The 18465-nt window shown below is 51.4% G+C and overlaps 1 protein-coding gene across 1 annotated transcript in view; it reads right to left on the bottom strand.

Annotated features, from left to right (window-relative positions):
- The window catches only part of LOC307081763 (teneurin-3), a gene marked incomplete at both ends in the record, with an annotated part of 115185 nt that overhangs the window by 20936 nt on the left and 75784 nt on the right, over positions 1 to 18465 (bottom strand). The window contains 8 exon segments of the mRNA XM_079745085.1: positions 4378 to 4521; positions 6098 to 6365; positions 6892 to 7153; positions 8280 to 8399; positions 11700 to 11919; positions 15356 to 15502; positions 16082 to 16105; positions 17649 to 17669. Coding sequence (XP_079601211.1) covers positions 4378 to 4521; positions 6098 to 6365; positions 6892 to 7153; positions 8280 to 8399; positions 11700 to 11919; positions 15356 to 15502; positions 16082 to 16105; positions 17649 to 17669 — 1206 coding nt within the window.

Raw genomic sequence — 18465 nt, 5'->3', positions numbered from 1 at the left:
TGGGGACCAGGACTCTGAGGACCAGGACTCTGAGGACCAGGACTCTGGGTGGACCAGGACTCTGAGGACCAGGACTCTGAGGACCAGGACCCTGAGGACCAGGACTCTGGGGACCAGGACTCTGAGGATCAGGACTCTGAGTGGACCAGGACCCTGAGGACCAGGACTCTGAGTGGACCAGGACCCTGAGGACCAGGACTCTGGGTGGACCAGGACTCTGAGGACCAGGACTCTGGGTGGACCAGGACTCTGAGGACCAGGACTCTGGGGACCAGGACTCTGAGGACCAGGACCCTGAGGACCAGGACCCTGGGGACCAGGACTCTGAGGACCAGGACTCTGGGGACCAGGACTCTGAGGACCAGGACTCTGAGGACCAGGACTTTGGACGTGGTAGTGCATGATGGTAGTGCATGTGGTAGTGCACATGGTAGTGCACGTGGTAGTGCATGTTGGTAGTGCATGTGGTAGTGCATGTTAGTAGTGCATGTTGGTAGTGCATGTGGTAGTGCATGTGGTAGTGCATGTTGGTAGAGCACGTGGTAGTGCATGTTGGTAGTGCATGTGGTAGTGCACGTGCCAGTGCATGTTGGTAGTGCACGTTGGTAGTGCGTTTTGCTAGTGCACATACTGTATGTATAAGCATGCCTCCATCCATACATCCATATAGAGCAGCAGGAGTGATGGAGCGCGACGTAGCACCACGCCGCGTACGCTAACCCTTCGCCGCGACTCCACCATAGCGCTGACGGAGCAGTCCTGATTAATGCTCCCCAGCGGGCGGGGGCCGTACCTGCAGGGCCCCCAGCAATGTCACCTTGGCGACAGGCTGAGGGGCCCGGGGGGGGGGGGTGGGGAGATCGGCACTGAGGAAGAGGAGAGTGTCATAATTGGTCTCCTTCTGGGTTCTCCTCTGCACTGTCGCTTTGCGAAACTCTCGGACAACTCTCGGTCGGGGAGAGAGGCAGCTCGAGTTTGGTGGCTATAAGGACAGGCTGAGGGACTGGGAGGGGGGGGGGCAGGGAGGAAGGAGAGAGGGAGGGAGGGAGGAGATAGGGGAGCAGAGGGAGAGAGGAGAGGGAGAGAGGGAGAGAGTGAAGGGAGGGAGAGAGAGGGAGAGAGAGGGAGAGAGAGAGAGAGAGAGGGAGAGAGGGAGAGAGGGAGAGGAGCGGGTAGAGCGAGGAGCTCCTTTTGAAGGAGGGAGGAGAGAGGAGACCCTAGAGCTCCTTATATCCTCCTGCAGAGCAGCAGGAGGGTCCGGTGGAGGGGGCCTGGATGTTGGAGGAGGTCAGCATGAGAGCTCCTGGGAGGAGACAGGCAGAGCTCCGAGCTGCCCTGGATGTGGGCTCCAGGGACGAGGACATCAGTCATTGTGAGCCGGGCTCCAGTTCGACAGAGCTCCTCCGTGAGCTGCCGTCTCCGTCACACGGGGCCGGCTCACCGCGGCTCCGGTTGGATTAACAAATTGACAAGAATAAAAATAGGCGTTTTTTTTTCCTTCATGTTGCGTGGAGGTGTGGAGCGATATTGTTGGGCTACTTTGATGTGAGCGCTAGCAGCGACTCACACATCTTCACATAAACACCTGGCGGTAAAGAGCCCTCTTGAACTAATGGGATCGCAGGCGGAAACACTCCTGGCAGCCGGCACTCCCGGCAGACAGGCCGCTTGTGGGGAGCAGCTCCTCTATTTCAGGATGATGTGCATTAGGACACGACTACAGAGCAGCCCGTAGCGCCGCACCCCGAGAACAACACGACAACAACAACAACAACAAACCCCTATATTTACTTCCTCACTCGGCTGTGTTCACGCAGAAGCAGCTTTGCCCATAGCCGCCGATTCCTCCTCCTCCTCCTCTTCCTCCGCCGCCGCCGCCGCCCGTCTAACGGCGGAGCGCTACTGGTAAAGGACGCGGCCGCCATTAGCATATCAAGCAGGCCGAGGATAAAGTGAATCCTGTGTCTCTGCGGATCACAAACACCCGCAGCCGGCAGTGACTGAACCTCCCGCTGGGCGGCTGTCAGACGCACTCTTTGGAGATGTGCCAGTTACTCAGAACGCTCGGCATCAGAAGCTCGTGCGAGCATCCGTGCGCTTTTCTTACACTCTGCCTCAACTCGGGGCGCGAGTCATCTTGACAGATTGGGTTCGACTGCGAGCCTTTCATTTTGTGTGTTAAACCGAGAGGCCACGCACCTCAGAGTAAACAGCACCGCTGCTGCTCTGAGAGCTGCTCGCCGCTAGGTTAGCGTAGCGTAGCGCTAGCATAACTTAGCGTTAGCATAGTGGCCACGCGGCCGACCGGAAAAAACAGCCACCATTTTGTTGCCGTGCTCTTTTGTAAATGTAGCCTGTTCAGAGAAACACTAAAGACTCTGGTCTCATCTAGTCTCTGGTCTCTAGTTACTAGTCTACAATATCCAATATCTCTTGTATCCTCTACACATCAGAGCAGTTTCCTTGATAGGTAATCTTCTAAACAGTGATGAATACAGTGAACACCAATTTGTCCACCGTTCAACACGCACTGAACTCTTCCGAGCACAACCACACATTCTGGGTAAATAGGGGAAGTGGGGAAGATCCGAATGCTGAAGGACACTTTGTGTTGACAGGTGGAAGAGGAGGGTGGGCTGAGACCAGATGTATTCTCAAGGAGATCCACTTCTGGAAAGAGATGCACGGACACACATGTAGCGACACACGTGCACGCTGCACGGAGCACACACACAACTCATCAAGACTGGCTAGCCTTTCTGCCCAGGCTTAATGGCAGAGCCCAGACTAGAGAGACAAGAGACTAGAGACCAGAGACCACATGGTGGAGACTAGAGGCTAGAGCAGGGCTGCCCAATTTGGGGCCCGCGGGCCAAACTTGGCCCGCGACCGATTTTATTTGGCCCGCGCCTTACCCACTGTATATATTATTGTTTTCCGCCAACAGCGCTCAGAATCTGCGCTCGCTCTCATTGAATATTATTTATTGGTGCACTTCCATTCCTGACCCTAGAATAACATTGTGATACATTGATGGTAGGGTGGCGCTGTTGAGCTCCTATCCTGTTCAGCCGCCTCCCACATATTTGACTAAATATACTGAAAAATTTAAATTTTGGCCCACGAGCCTCCCCACGATTACATTTTGGCCCTCCACTGGGAAGAATTTGGGCCCCCCTGGACTAGAGGGTAGGAGAGAGTGGGAGAGAGTGGGAGACACTGGGAGGTAGAGGCCATCCGGCCCTGTTGGAGTGGAGAGCTGTGAAGCTCTGGGTGGCTCTGATTGATGCCGTCATTAAGGTGAATGATGGGCCCTTCAGAACTCTGCGCTATTAGCTGCTGATACGATGACTGAGCATATTTCATCTTCATTCCAGTACTTATTGCTGGCGTTCAAAGTGAAATCCGCCTGTCCATAACGCAGCAGAGCCAGGGATCATCGACACACCCACATAGGCTGTGAGGCCTACCGTTCTACAGACACACAGGCTGTGAGGCCTACCGTTCTACACATACACACAGGCTGTGAGGCCTACCGTTCTACAGGGATCAGGCTGGGAGGCCTACCGTTCTACAGGCTGTGAGGCCTACCGTTCTACACACACACAGGCTGTGAGGTCTACCGTTCTACACACACACAGGCTGTGAGGCCTACTGTTCTACACACACACAGGCTGTGAGGCCTAGCGTTCTACACACACACACAGGCTGTGAGGCCTACCGTTCTACACACACACACAGGCTGTGAGGCCTACCGTTCTACACACACACAGGCTGTGAGGTCTACCGTTCTACACACACACAGGCGGTGAGGCCTACCATTCTACACACACACACAGGCTGTGAGGCCTACCGTTCTACACACACACAGGCTGTGAGGCCTACCGTTCTACACACACACAGGCTGTGAGGCCTACCGTTCTACAGGGATCAGGCGGTGAGGCCTACCTTTCTACAGGGATCAGGCGGAGAGGCCTACCGTTCTACAGGGATCAGGCGGTGAGGCCTACCGTTCTCTGGGATCAGGCGGGGAGGCCTACCGTTCTCTGGGATCAGGCGGGGAGGCCTACCGTTCTCTGGGATCAGGCAGGGAGGCCTACCGTTCTCTGGGATCAGGCTGTGAGGCCTGCCGTTCTTCAGGGATCAGGCAGTGAGGCCTACCGTTCTACAGGGATCAGGCAGTGAGGCCTACCGTTCTACAGGGATTAGGCGGGGAGGCCTACCATTCTACAGGGATCAGGCTGTGAGCCCTACCGTTCTACAGGGATCAGGCGGGGAGGCCTACCGTTCTACAGGGATCAGGCGGGGAGGCCTACCGTTCTCTGGGATCAGGTGGGGAGGCCTACCGTTCTACAGGGATCAGGCTGTGAGGCCTACCGTTCTGGACGTCCAGGACGTGATGTCTGTCCAGCATCCATCCTCCGATGTTGGAGGCGTCAAGTTCGTAGCCCTGGAGCACGGCGGTCCTCCTCTCCCACAGAACCACATCCAGGCAGGACTCGTACTCGTAACCCACTGACACTGGGAGGAGAACAGAGCTCTGTTAGAACCCTGGAGAGCACAGCTCTGTAAGAACCCTGGAGGACACAGGTCTGTTAGAACCCTGGAGAACACAGCTGTTAGAACTCTGGAGAACACAGCACTGTTATAACCCTGGAGAACACAGCTCTGTTAGACCTCAAGAGAACACAGCTGTTAGAACTCTGGAGAACACAGGTCTGTTAGAACCCTGGAGAACACAGGTCGAGTCAGAACCCAGAAGCCAGTGGAAGCCCGTAGAACACAAGCCTACTCTGAACCTAGTGGAACCCAGTAGAACCCAGTAGAAACCAGCTTGGTTCTGCTTGGCCTCACCTGAACCTCCGGGATTTTCTACAATCCAGGTCTGCTGGCTGTTTTTAATTAAAGTCCTAATTAAAAAGTAACTCTGCTGTTTTAATTCAGGAATGCTAATGATAACAATATTCAAATAAAGGTGATTTGGTTCTGCCCGAGGAGGCTGGGTTTATCCTGAGTGCTGCTGCCTGGAACTGTTCTGAGGCAGATCCATCAGGATTCAATTAGAACATTCTAATCCAGCGGCGGGAGTCAGGACTCCGCCACACGTCTCCTTGAGCTGCCGGCTGTCCGACGTCCTCAACAACACGATAATAAAGATCTGGTGTAAACGGCCGGTTACGGGTCCCGCTATCCTCGCATTTGGTTTTATTATGAGCGTGATCACAGCACACACCTCCGTAAAGTGGCTCTAATCCGCAGTATAAATGTTTTATTCTCCTGACCGTCCGAAGGCCTTTTACCGGATGTGTCTCTTAGGCTGCATATAGCTGCCCGGGAAACATTAGGAATGCAGAGCAGCAAAACAGCTCTGCCCTTCACAGAAAACACTGTACTCTGGGGTTCATAACTCCAGCGCCCAAGGACACTCATACAGTAACAACACATCCCATAATGTGTGGACTTCAGACGAGAGCTTTGTTTATAAAACTAGGCTTCAGGGTTCAGCTGCCGGCCATCGGCCTCATGGGGTGCGAGGTGGTGAGAACCGGTGATGTCTTGGAAATATCAATCATAACTATAATAAACAGTTATATACAAATTATATTCAACTTCTTTATATAATTCCTAGTCAATTTAAATGGAACTGTTAACATTCTCCCTGGAGCTAGAGAGACCTCCCTTCCTCTCTCTAACAGAGCTGGCGTTTGCATTCCCACTGCAGCCACAGAGTCTGATACTAATCCACTCACTTCTTTGTTGTGTAGATTCCTTTAACTGTCTTGCAGCCTTGCTTGCAGCCTCGCAGAGATGTACAATTCCCCCTGTATTGCAGTTTATCTATTTATTTGTCTTCCTCCCCAATCCTAAATTCTCGACGAAGGTCACTCCCCTCACCGCTGTTACCTTTGTATTCACTACCCGGGATGCAAACGTTTCCCTAAAAGAATCTTGTTCACCCATTGTCTCACTGAATGTATCCTTGGTAACTTTGCTGCCTGTACTTTCCCATGATCAGGCTCTAATATTAAATCAAGTATTTTGCTGGCCGACGTGTTCGAAAAAGACCCTTTCTTCATGAGGTAGGAGGCGGACCCACCCATGGCCTCGGCCAGGCCGTACACCTTCTGGCCATACGCGTCCGTCTTGTCCCAGATGAAGGTGTACGACAGGTTGGGGAAGGCGGGGAAGGCCTTCTGGAACTGCCGGCCCATCACGGCCACCATGAGGTGCACCTTCATCAGGCCGAAGGGCAGCCTCTCCTGGGTCAGCAGGATCTTCAGGATGGGCTTGTAGCCCGGAGCCCTGGAGCTCAGGTACACCAGGTTCAGCTCGCTGCCCGGGATGGCCACCTGCTCATGGAGCACCTGGAGGGGTCAGAGGGGAGGTTAGTGTCTCACACCTGTCTAACCTGTCTAACACCTGTCTCACCTGTCTAACACCTGTCTCACCTGTCTAACACCTGTCTCCTGGCCACCTGCTCATGGAGCATCTGGAGGGGGTCATCACGACCAGAGGTTAGTGTCTAACACCTGGTTTACCTGTCTCTCTAACACCTGCCTCACCTGTCTAACACCTGTCTCCTGGCCACCTGCGCATGGACCACCTGGAGCGGTCGTCACAACCAGGGAACATTTAGTGTCTCACACCTGGCTGACCTGTATCTCTAACACCTGTCTCACCTGTGTCTCTCACACCTGTCTCCCCTGTGTCTCTAACACCTGTCTGTCACCTGTCTAACACCTGTCTCACCTGTGTTTCTAACACCTGGCTCACCTGTGTCTCTAATGCCTGTCTCACCTGTCTAACATATGTCTCCCCCGTCTCACCTGTCTACCACATGTCTCACCTGTGTCTCTGCCACATGTCTCACATGTCTAACACCTGGCTCACCTGTGTCTCAGGTATGATGGGGCTGTCCTCTGCAGACGTCTTGTAGAGGGTGGAGAGGGGCGTGGTCAGGATGAGGGGGAGGGGCCAGAGCAGGCCGGTCAGGTAGCAGCTAGGGATGTCGTTGTGCTCCCTCTTCATCACCACCGTCTCCATGACGTGGAACACGGACCAGGGCACCCAGACGGTGCGCTGCAGCGACGGGAACGGGGCCCGGGTGTAGCTCAGCGTCAGAGAGGCCCCGCCATTGGCCAGCAGGTCGAACCTGGGTGTGGGGGGGAGGGGGAGCAGAGGGGAGAGAGGAAGTCTGGGTCATATGTCCTGGTGGTCAACATGGGATCATCTCTTCCCAGTTAATCAATCTGGTTAATAACTGGTTCACTCACTCAATATCTGGCTGAATGATGTTTTAGTTCGGCTTCAACTGACTCAATGGTTGTAACTGGTTGTAACTGTTTCTTACTGGTTCTAACTGTTTCAAACTGGTTAATAAATGGTTTACTAACTCAATCATGGGTTGATGACTAAGTTTAGCTTGTTCTGGTTAATTCTAGCTGGCTGTCGTCAACTGACTCAATAGATGTAACTGGTTGTAACTGGTTCCTACTGGTTCTAACTGGTTAATAACTTTAATTAGGGACCGAGCGCAGGAGAGTTAGCAGTTTGTAAATGAAGGCTTTGAAGTGCTGCTCCAGATACTCTACTGCTCTCCCCAGGGGTCCACTGACACACACACTGACACACACACAACCACACACACACACACACACACACACACACACACACAGAGAGACACACAACCACACACACACACATGCTCACATTCAAAAGCACAAGCACACAGACAGACACGCACACACTCACACAGAAGAATGAATGCACATACACACACATGCACGCACACACACACACGTTATTACCCAGGCGCGTTCTAAGATATCTGAAGAAGGTCAGGTTGGTAATCCTCTCTCTCTCTCTCTCTCTCTCTCTCTCTCTCTCTCTCTCTGTATCACTCTCAGTCTTCAATTCAATTCAATTCATGTAAGCTTTATTGGTATTAGAACGTTTCCAAAGCAAGTGAACAATTAGGCGATTAAAGTTAAACGTTAAATACAATATATATTCCTATCAAATATTAGAATATTAAATAATAGCTATATAAAAATGTGTGTGTGTGTGCATGGGCATGTATGTGGTGTGTGTGCGTGGGCGTGTGTGCGTCTGTGTGTGTGTGTTCATATGTGAACATGTACGTGTTTGTGTGTGAGTGTACGTGTGTGCGTCCGTGTGTGTGTGCATGTGTGTGTGTGTGTGTGTGTGTGTGTGTGTGTGTGTGTGTGTGTGTGTCTGTGTGTGTGTGTGTGTGTATGTTTGTGTGGGGGGAGGCTTACATGCCGTCCTCCCGGGTCAGGGTGTGTCCGTATTCCGGGTATCTGAGGAACGACACGTTGACTCCAATCAGCGGGGTCCCGTCGCCCGTGACGACCTGACCCCGGATCACCGACACCAGGCTGGACGCACACACACACACACACACACACACAAACACACACACACACACACACAGACGCGCGCACACACACACAGACGCGCGCACACACACACAGTACACACACACACACTCACAGACGCACACACACACACACAGTACACACACACACACACAGTACACACACACACACACACACACACACACACACACACACACACACACACACACACAAAGACATTAATAGACAAAAGAACATGGTTAATTACAAGGCAAGTCCCATCTGTTGATGAGTTAGGTGAACCAAGCCTCAGTCATCAGGACTAACATGTTGAAGGAGACCAGGATTAACATGTTGAAGGAGATTCAGGACCAACATGTCGGAGGAGAATCAGGACTAACATTTTGGAAGAGATTCAGAACTAACATGTTGGAGGAGGTTTAGATTCAGGACTAACATGTCGAGATTCAGGACTAACATGTTGAATGAGATTCAGGACTAACATGTTGGAGGAGTTTCAGGACTAACATGTTGGAGGAAATTCAGGACTAACGTGTTTAAGGAGACCAGGAATAACATGTTGAGATTCAGACTTTCAGACTGAGATTCAACATGTGCAGATGAGCAACAGCAGTGGACCTTAATGAATGAAATACAAAAACTTGAATAATATTAACATAATAAAACAATAGTTCACCACAGCTCTCCATGTGGATCCACCCCTCCCTACATCCTCCTCCGATATTGCGTTAATCACGCTGATGATTTAATGTTAACATGTCATTAAGTTCAGAAACCCATTTAGCATAGATTGAAATGATGCTAAAACACACAGTCTGAAATTTGATTTAATTTTTAACATGTGAAGTAATTCTTTAAGTTATCTGAAGTGGAGAGTAATATAGATATGATAAGATAAGTCTTATCTTTTAGAGGGTAATCAATAGAGATATCTTTTATCGTTTAGAAAGTAATCAATAGAGATATCTCTCATCGTTTTGAGAGTAATCATTAAAGATATCTCTAATCGTTTAGAGAGGAATTATGAGAGTGAATATTATATCTCATTGATATTTTTTCAGCTTAATCTAAGCAGCTCTCTTCATCAAAGAATCTTAATCTAAACTTCTCTATTAATCTAAGCATTTAAATCTCAGCATCCTAATCTAAGCAGCTATATTAATCTAAGCGGAGAGAGAGAGAGAGAGAGAGAGAGGGGGGGGGGACACACACATACAGAGAGAGAGAGAGAGAGACAGAGATAGAGAGAGAGAGAGTTCTGCTTACTGCAGTTTTCTGAAACCTCACCACACAGTCCAGCGTCCGTCCGGACGCACAATCAGTTGTAAACGAGAACAACAACAACTGACCTCAAAACACAGGCTCATCACTCAGAGTCCAGACCCACTGCCACTAGAGGGACCACACACACACACACGCACACACACACACACTCACACAAACAAAAACATACAAACACACACACAAACACCCACACACAGACACACAAACACACACACATATACACACAGACACACATACACATCGACACACACACACACACACACACACACACACACACACACACACACACACACACACACACGCACACACAGTAAGCTGGGATGATGAGGTCCCTCTGGCCTCTCTGCCCCATAAGTAGCCTCTCGTCCGTCGAACTATAAATTATGAACCAGAGTCGCCTCGGGAGCATATGGAAAAATATGTACAGTATTCAAAACAAAGGACCAGATTAGACCGGTTCTCCTTCTCAGACCTTTATCGCCGCAAAGTAAACATTCTCCTCGGAGGGGGAGAGTAATTAATGGTGTCTGTCGGTTGGCTAAGCATCCAGAACCCAGCAGACTGGGAGGAGATGGTCAGACTGGGAGGAGATGGTCAGACTGGGAGGAGATGGTCAGCCTGGGAGGAGATGGTCAGACTGGGAGGAGATGGTCAGACTGGGAGGAGATGGTCAGACTGGGAGGAGATGGTCAGGCTTGGAGAAGTTGGTCAGACTGAGACTTTTCAGACTGGGAGATGTTCAGACTGGGATATGTTGTACTGGTGGCAGGACTGAGGCTGGGTGACGGAGCAGCCCTCTCCAGACCGCCGGACAATAAGCTGAGGACAATGAGCAGAGTACGGGTGACAGCAGGGACCGGGCAGAACCAACTCATTCTCTACTTCCAGTGAGCTTGGCATTTACATAAGGATTACGCTAAACTACTGGAGGAAGAATTCCTAAAGCCCTTGGCACACAGACGGCTGTAAGTCTAGCCACCATCGCCCAGAACAAACGGCCGGGCTAATGGGACAGGGTGAGGAGGTGCCTGCTCTCTGCCAAACGGTGGACGTTTCATGGACCTTCTTTCTTATTTGAGTCCATTGTTTGAATCAAATAAGGAAGGGATCCACTTATTTCTGCCCGCAGTGTTTTATACATGGACTCATAAATCTGCTTTATGGCTGAGAGAAAAACTGGTTCAAGCCAAATGCACTTCAATTAAAGAGACTGGATATTAACTTAACTTAACACCACCAGTGAACTAAACACAAAACACCACCAGTTGTACTATACACCACCAGTGAACTAAACACAAAACACCACCAGTTGTACTAAACACCACCAGTGAACTAAACACAAAACACCACCAGTGAACTAAACCAGGTGGACTAAACACTAAACACTAAACACCACCAGGTGAACTAAACCAGGTGGACTAAACACTAAACCCCACCAGGTGTAATAAACACTAAACACCACCAGGTGTAATAAACACTAAACCCCACCAGGTGTTCTAAACACTAAACCCCACCAGGTGTAATAAACACTAAACATCACTAAGTGAATAATGTGACCAGGTATACTAACCATCTTTAGATAATGTTACGCTAACATGCTACGTTAACGTACTACCCTAACAAGCTACTTACTGGAGCTCCCAGTAAGAGGAACAGGAGCTCCCAGTAAGAGGAACAAGATCTCCCAGTAAGAGGAACAGGAGCTCCCAGTAAGATGAACAGGAGCTCCCAGTAAGAGGAGCAGAGTTGCCCTTCCAGCAGGTTCTGCTCCTCTACCGACGATGCGCTGCTCACCCAGGGGCTGATGCACATTGGACCAGAGGACCAATGACATCACCGTGGCGAACACTCGTCCAACCAGCTGCTGGTTCTCGGCGAGGGCTCCCCAGTGAGGGCCCCCGGTGCCTGGGCCCCGTCTGAACAAATACAGGTGTCAGCTTATTCCGCGTAATCACCCCACTGTCGGCCAATCGCTAAGCAGCTTCCCCTCGGTCGGCCAACCGCTAAGCTGCTCACCTGCTGTTGAAGGGGTTGCTGCCAGGGATCACATGACTGCCGCCAGGAGCAATCAGGAAGCTGATGCGGTCGTAGAAGCTCCTGGCGGTGGGCTGGGGGAGGGCGGACCCCTGACCCTGGGTCGCTAGGACAACGGGGTCCGGGGCCCCCTGGCAGGACGGCTGCTTCTGGCAGGCGGGCTGCGGACAGCAGTCAGGGTCCAGACAGTCCACCAGACCATCTGGAGAGAGAGAGAGAGAGAGAGAGAGAGAGAGAGAGAGAGAGAGAGAGAGAGAGAGAGAGAGAGATTGATTGATTGCTTCAGGTTCAACCCTGGAATGCCCCCCCCAGCCCTTTGTGGACCTCTATCTGAAGGCCTCTGAAACGTTGTGTCCGGAAAGGTCCTCCGCTCGTCAGAGGGAGCCTCACTTTGTTCTTCTGAAAGCCGAAACACCAACAGTGATTCCTGAGCCCTGTCTCTGAAACCATCGCCCTTTGGAGCCAAAGCATTTAACAAGTGGGCCAAACTGATCGCCAATTCGCGCCTTTGGATAATTAGTTTACTTACAAATCCGAGCTTGAGCTCCGTCAACAGGCCCCAGGTAAACATCTGGTTTGGACGACAACAGAGGCCAACATTGGACAGAGAGGAAGAGGGGTGGGAACTACAGGAGGGAAGGAGGGGGAGGAAGAGGAGGTGAAGAAGTGAGAGGGGGAGGAGAAGAGGAGGATGAGAGTGGGAGAGTTTGCGCGGTGGGGAACCCTGGGATGAGCAGGAGAACGCTAGGCCCTGGGTTCAATCCCGAGAGGGCTGCAGGTCTCATCCTTCTCACTAACGTCACAGCAAGTGCTGCAGTCGTACTGTACAGTGATAGGACCTTCATAATGAGGAGGATCTAGCACTAAAACCATTCAGATGATCCTACACAGCTGCAGGAGAACCAGAACCTGCTCCCCCAAAGACCCACGTGGTAAATGACTGCATCCCATTCAGAGGACTGCAGGAACACAGAGCGGATGAGAACACCACGCTCCAAAAGGCCGACACGGTGAGCTCCTCTGCCCTCTCTCTTCTACTGAGACGCAGTAGAATCAGGACTATGTAGCTGTACAGATAAACTCAGAGCGTTTAGCACAACTGAGATATGGATATGCGCTGGACAGCTATACTCATCATTAGAACTGGGTCTGGAAGGGTTTGGTGCTACATCGTACTGCCGGAGCCCTGTCGTTTGTACGGGGCTACAATGTCCGGTCTCCTCCAGAGGAACATGGATCTAGAGCAGAGGCACCATGAGCTGAAATGGGGAGCAGGCAGGTTTCGACTCGCAAAAACCAAAGGACCGCCGCAGGAGTATAATTGGTCGCCTTTGCCACCGAGAATGCCCCTGGACATTGTGGACGCAGCATCACAATGTGTGCGGCTGTCAATCAAGATGGCGTCCGTCTCCACCCTGCGATCCCAGGCCCGTAGCAAAGCGCCCAGACTCCTCCCGTCCGTGGACGCCCTCCAGACCGAAAAACATCGACCGGGGGGCCGTAGACGGCCAGGTGCATCACGGTCTGGATCGATGGTCCGCCAAGCCCCCCTGGCCGGGGGGAGACTGCTGAGCCATCCATCAGAGAGGAGGCTGCCCTGTCCCTCCAGGCCCTGCCTCCAAGCTGCCGCGCTCCACACAATCATGGGATGGGAATGAAGTCTGACGGCCAGACCCACAAGGAAGGCAGGATTATAGCTTTTCTTTATCCAGCACAGATGTGTTTTCTTTTGTAGTTTCAGGCGTGTCAGAACATTTAGAGACAAAACAAAGTAGACTTTTACCAGTTATTTGAACGGATAGGGCCCTATTTTAACGGTCTGAAACGCAAGTGAGAAGCGCCGAGCGCAAGTAGCTCTGTGGGCGGTTCTATGGCGATGTCGCTAGTTTACCGGCGCATAAATGACTCTTGCGCCCGGCGCAAATCTAAAAAGGGTTGGTCTGAAGTAGCCTGATTACCCGTAGGTGTGGTTTGGGCGTAACGTGCAATAAACCAATGAGAGTGCCAGCTCCCATCCCCTTTAAGAGCCATGAGCGCATTTGAATCTGACGAGTTGATGTTTTGACAGCGCGTCTGCAGTCTCCGATGAGACAGATGCACATGAATTTCAAACTTCAAATGGCTCAGTTTATGGCCAAATAATATGGCCCTAATTCACACATGGAATAAGGTTTTCTTCCAGAACTTCAGAAATACTGAGTCCTCAAATAAATTTCGGCAAAGAAAACTTAACACACATATGATATGTGGTAACTGTGGTTCTATTTAATGATATTCACAATACATTATAAACATCGTTTCTTATCAGTATTGTATGCATTATCGTTATCGACTTGTGTTCCTAATATGCATGGGACCCCCGTTAATATACATTGCCATGGACTGTATTATGCGTTACGTGTTTAGTTTGTGTGTGTTTCAACAGATGGACGCACACACGCGCGCCCGCATTTATTAATTCTTTTACACATACAAACACGCGCGCCCGCATTCATTCATTCTTTTTAACACTCACTCGCGGTAAAACAATGTTTTCTCATGATCAAATACTCATCAATCCTAAAAGTTATGGGCATGTACACGATGTCTGTGTCAAGAAAATATGCTGTACGGTGTTTGCAGATGCATTGATTTAAAAGTACAACCAGCACTTGAAATACTTCCACTACCGCTGTATCAGCTGTTCTTTCCCAAATAATTTACCAAGAATGTGTGGCTAGGAAGATGAGAGAAGCAAAGTGTATGCACGAGGTGCGCTCTTAAAATAGCATCTGAACAACGCGCCACTGACTTTAAGCCAGGTATTTCCTGGTTTGTGGCACAAGTGATTTCTGAAACTGCAAAATAGCACCGGGGAACGTTTGCGCCAGAACACGCCTCCTCCTTTCGCCGAACCAACCCTTTGGGCGCAAGATCATTCCCTAATATACCGACGCGTGGCGCAGGAGGGAAAAGAACGCTCTGCGCCAGTTGCAAACCAGCAACGACACATGCACCAGTGATTAAGTCAATTGCGCCGGATGCAAGATAGGGCCCATAATGTGTTGCGTTCAGAAGACACATTTGTATTCCTGTGTGTATGTGTGGGACACCCACCACATATATGACGCAACCTTTTTGCAAGTGGCTTTGGCCTGCATAAAGAAAAGGTGTGTATTGGGTAAGACAGGTGTGTGTTGGGTAAGACAGGTGTATGTTTGGTTACAGAGGTGTGTGTTGGGTTAGACAGGTGTGTATTTGGTTACACAGGTGTGTGTTGGGTAAGACAGGTGTATGTTTGGTTACAGAGGTGTGTGTTGGGTTAGACAGGTGTGTATTTGGTTACACAGGTGTATGTTGGGTCAGACAGGTGTGTAGGGTAAGGCAGGTGTGTGTTGGGTCAGACATTTGTGTGTTGGGTAAGACAGGTGTGTGTTGGTGAGACAGGTGTGTGTTGGGTCAGACATGTGAGTATTTGGTTACACAGGTGTGTGTTGGATTAGACAGGTGAGCTTTGGGTTAGCCAGGTGTATGTTGGGTCAGACAGGTGTGTGTAGGGTAAGACAGGTGCATGTTGGGTCAGACATGTGTGTATTTGGTTATACAGGTTACACAGGTTGGATTAGACAGGTGTGTGTTGGGTCGGACAGGTGTCTCACCCCCCTCGTTGTCCTTGCCGTCGGAGCAGAGTGTTTCCGTGGCGACGTGGCAGCCCAGCCCCCTCCAGCCGCCCTGGCAGACGCAGTGCCAGACGTTGTGGTCCAGGACACACCTCCCGTTGTTGTTACAGAGTCCGGGACAGCCATCTGTCAACACAGGCCTCGTTAACCGGCGACCAATCACAGCACAGAGAACAAACGAGGGGTAGGGAGGGAGGGGGGTTGGATGGGAGGCAAGGAAGGACAAATAAATGGTAGAAGACGACATCAGGAGAACATGTAGTCTAGGACGGCTCTGGGGAGGTGCGTGCTGGTCTTCACATGAGAGGGACGGAGGCCACTGGCAACTCTTTAACCTTACCGACGACTGATTAGAATGATCAGGTAACGCAGGTTCATTAATTACCCTTTTTGGTACCAACGTCAACGCTGGAGGAGGCGACCAATGAGAGAGAGTGTTAGATGCGTACGGAAGCCCTCATGTGAATGGACAGCAACACCATGGGAAAGGGAGGGGTTATGTAAATCAGGGGGAGGGGTTTGACAGAACCATGTGGGGCGGGTCCCGTTGCTGCTCGGGGAGGGGTTTGTGGGGTTGGACTGGTCAGACAGGGTGAGACAGCGGGGTCTGTGGGACTGACGGACAGGGGATGGAGGGACTGGGAGGACTGGGACAGGACGCCGTGCTGGGAGACACACACCCCCTGAGGTGGGAGGGCAGATTACCTTTATATCCTATCTTCACGGCTCCTATCACAGCCGTGCAGAGGGAGACATTCGGAAAAGAAAATTACTAAGACTGACAAACACAATCACTGCGCGTCACTGGTGGGGTAACTTGTGGGTTAACTTGTGGGGTAACTTGTTGGGTAACATGTCCCTTAACCTGTGGGGTAACTTGTAGAGTTACCTGTGGGGTAACTTATGGGTTAACTTGTGGGTTAACCTATAGGTTAACTTGGGGATAACCTGTGGGATAACTTGTGGGTTAACTCGTTGGTAACTTGTGGGTTAAATTGTGGGTTAACTTGTCACGTAACCTGTGTGGTAACTTGTCACATAACCTGTGGGGTAACTTGTGGTAACTTGTAGTGTAACTTGTCACGTAACCTGTGGGAGAACTTGTAGAGTAACTTGTAGGGTAACATTTCACGTAACCTGTGGGGTAACTTGTCACGTAACCTGTGGGGTAACTTGTGGGTTAACTTGTAGGGTATCTTGTCACATAACCTGTGGGGTAACTCGTGGGTAACCTGTGGGGTAAGTTGTGGGTTAACTTGTGGGTTCATTTGTGGGTAACCCGTGGGGTAACTTGTAGGGTAACTTGTGGGATAACTTTTCGCGTAACCTGTGGAGCAACTTGTGGGGTAACTTGTCACGCAACCTGTGGGGTAACTTGTGGTGTAACTTGTGGGGTAACTTGACACGTAACCTGTGGGGTAACGTGTAGGGTAACTTGTCACATAACCTGTGGGGTTACTTGTGGGGTAACTTGTCACCTAACCTGTTGGGTTACTTGTGGGCTAACTTGTGGGCTAACTTGTGGGGTAACTTGTCATGTAACCTGTGGGGTAACTTGTAGGGTAACTTGTCACGTAACATGTGGGGTAACTTGTGGGGTAACTTGTGGGGTAACTTATAACGTAACCTGTGGGGTAACTTGTCATGTAACCTGTGGGGTAACTTGTCATGTAACCTGTGGGGTAACTTGTAGGGTAACTTGTCCCTTGACCTGTGGGGTAACCTGTGGGGTAACTTGTCACGCAACCTGTGGGGTAACTTTTCACGTAACCTGTGGGGTAACTTGTTGGGTAACTTGTCCTGTAACCTGTGGGGTAACATGTTGGTTAACTTGTCACGTAACCTGTGGGGTAACTTGTCACGTAACCTGTGGGGTAACTTGTTGGGTAACTTGTCACGTAACCTGTGGGGTAACTTGTTGGGTAACTTGTCACGTAACCTGTGGGGTAACTTGTGGGTTAACTTCTCAGGTAACATGTGGGGTAACTTGTCACGAGACCTGTGGGGTAACTTGTAGGGTAACTTGGGGGTTAATTGATGGTGTAGCGGAGACAAGGTGGGGAGGGGGGGGGGGGGGGGGTGAAGAGCTCAGCCACTCAGGGGGGGGTGGGGGCTCTCATTTGAATCTGGGGGCTGGATGTTTACGAGCTGGAGGGTAGAGGCTCTGGGGGTGGAGGCTCGTATCGGCCCGTACGGGGGGGCTAGCCCTGAACACAAGACATGGAGCTCCGGGAGCCCAGTGGGAGATGGAGGAGGAGGAGGAGGAGTTTACCTGATACTCTAGAGTCCAGGGCTAGACGAGGAGGAGGCCAGAGGGGGTTGGAGAGACGGCAAGACACACAGACGGGAAGACACGCAGACATAGAGACAGACACAGAGACGGACAGACAGACAGGTAGGTAAATAAACAACAGACAGACGGAGAGACAGATAGATAAACAAAGGGCCAGTCAGACAGACAGAAAGAGAAACACACCTAGGAATCAGGTCAACAAGTGTTAATAGAAACCGAGGGAGAGAGACGGGTTAGAGGCACAGGTGCAGGTGTGGAGGAGCTCTGCCAATCAGAAGAGCCTGAGGAAGGATGTTGCCGCTTCCTGTTGCCGCGCCGACAGAGCGAGCGGCACTAACGACGTGTTGTACTATCGGCCCGTACGAGGGAGTCTGGCGTCCTGCGCTGAGTGAATACGCGTGCAGCTCGCGCTAACCATCTGCCGTCTTGTTAACACAGAGACGTGCAGCTCCTGTCGCTCCGAGCAGCCCTGAACGCCGCCCCGCTCCGCGGCGTCCTGGATGAGCTGGTTTAAACTGGATTTGGCGGAGCGGCGTCCCTCTGCCGCGGCCCTGGAGCGAGCCCGCTCACTGTGGCGCCGCTATGAACACAGCTAAAGCGCTCGTCTGCTTCCCCGTCGTCCGCACCTCACCGGCTCCGGCAGCGGAGGGGGCGGAGCTGCGGCGGGGCGCGGCGCCCGGCGCTAAGCCGTGGCGTGGAGCGGACCGGACACAGCGGAGCGGCGGTGGAGGCGCGGGCGTGTAACGGGATAAGGGGCGGCATTGTGGCGATCGGACGCTCAGCGCTGAGATCTGAG

This window comes from Pollachius pollachius (genome assembly GCF_949987615.1).
Source record: "Pollachius pollachius genome assembly, chromosome: 10".
NCBI lineage: Eukaryota > Metazoa > Chordata > Actinopteri > Gadiformes > Gadidae > Pollachius > Pollachius pollachius.
This window is presented reverse-complemented; position numbering and strand designations above follow the sequence as displayed.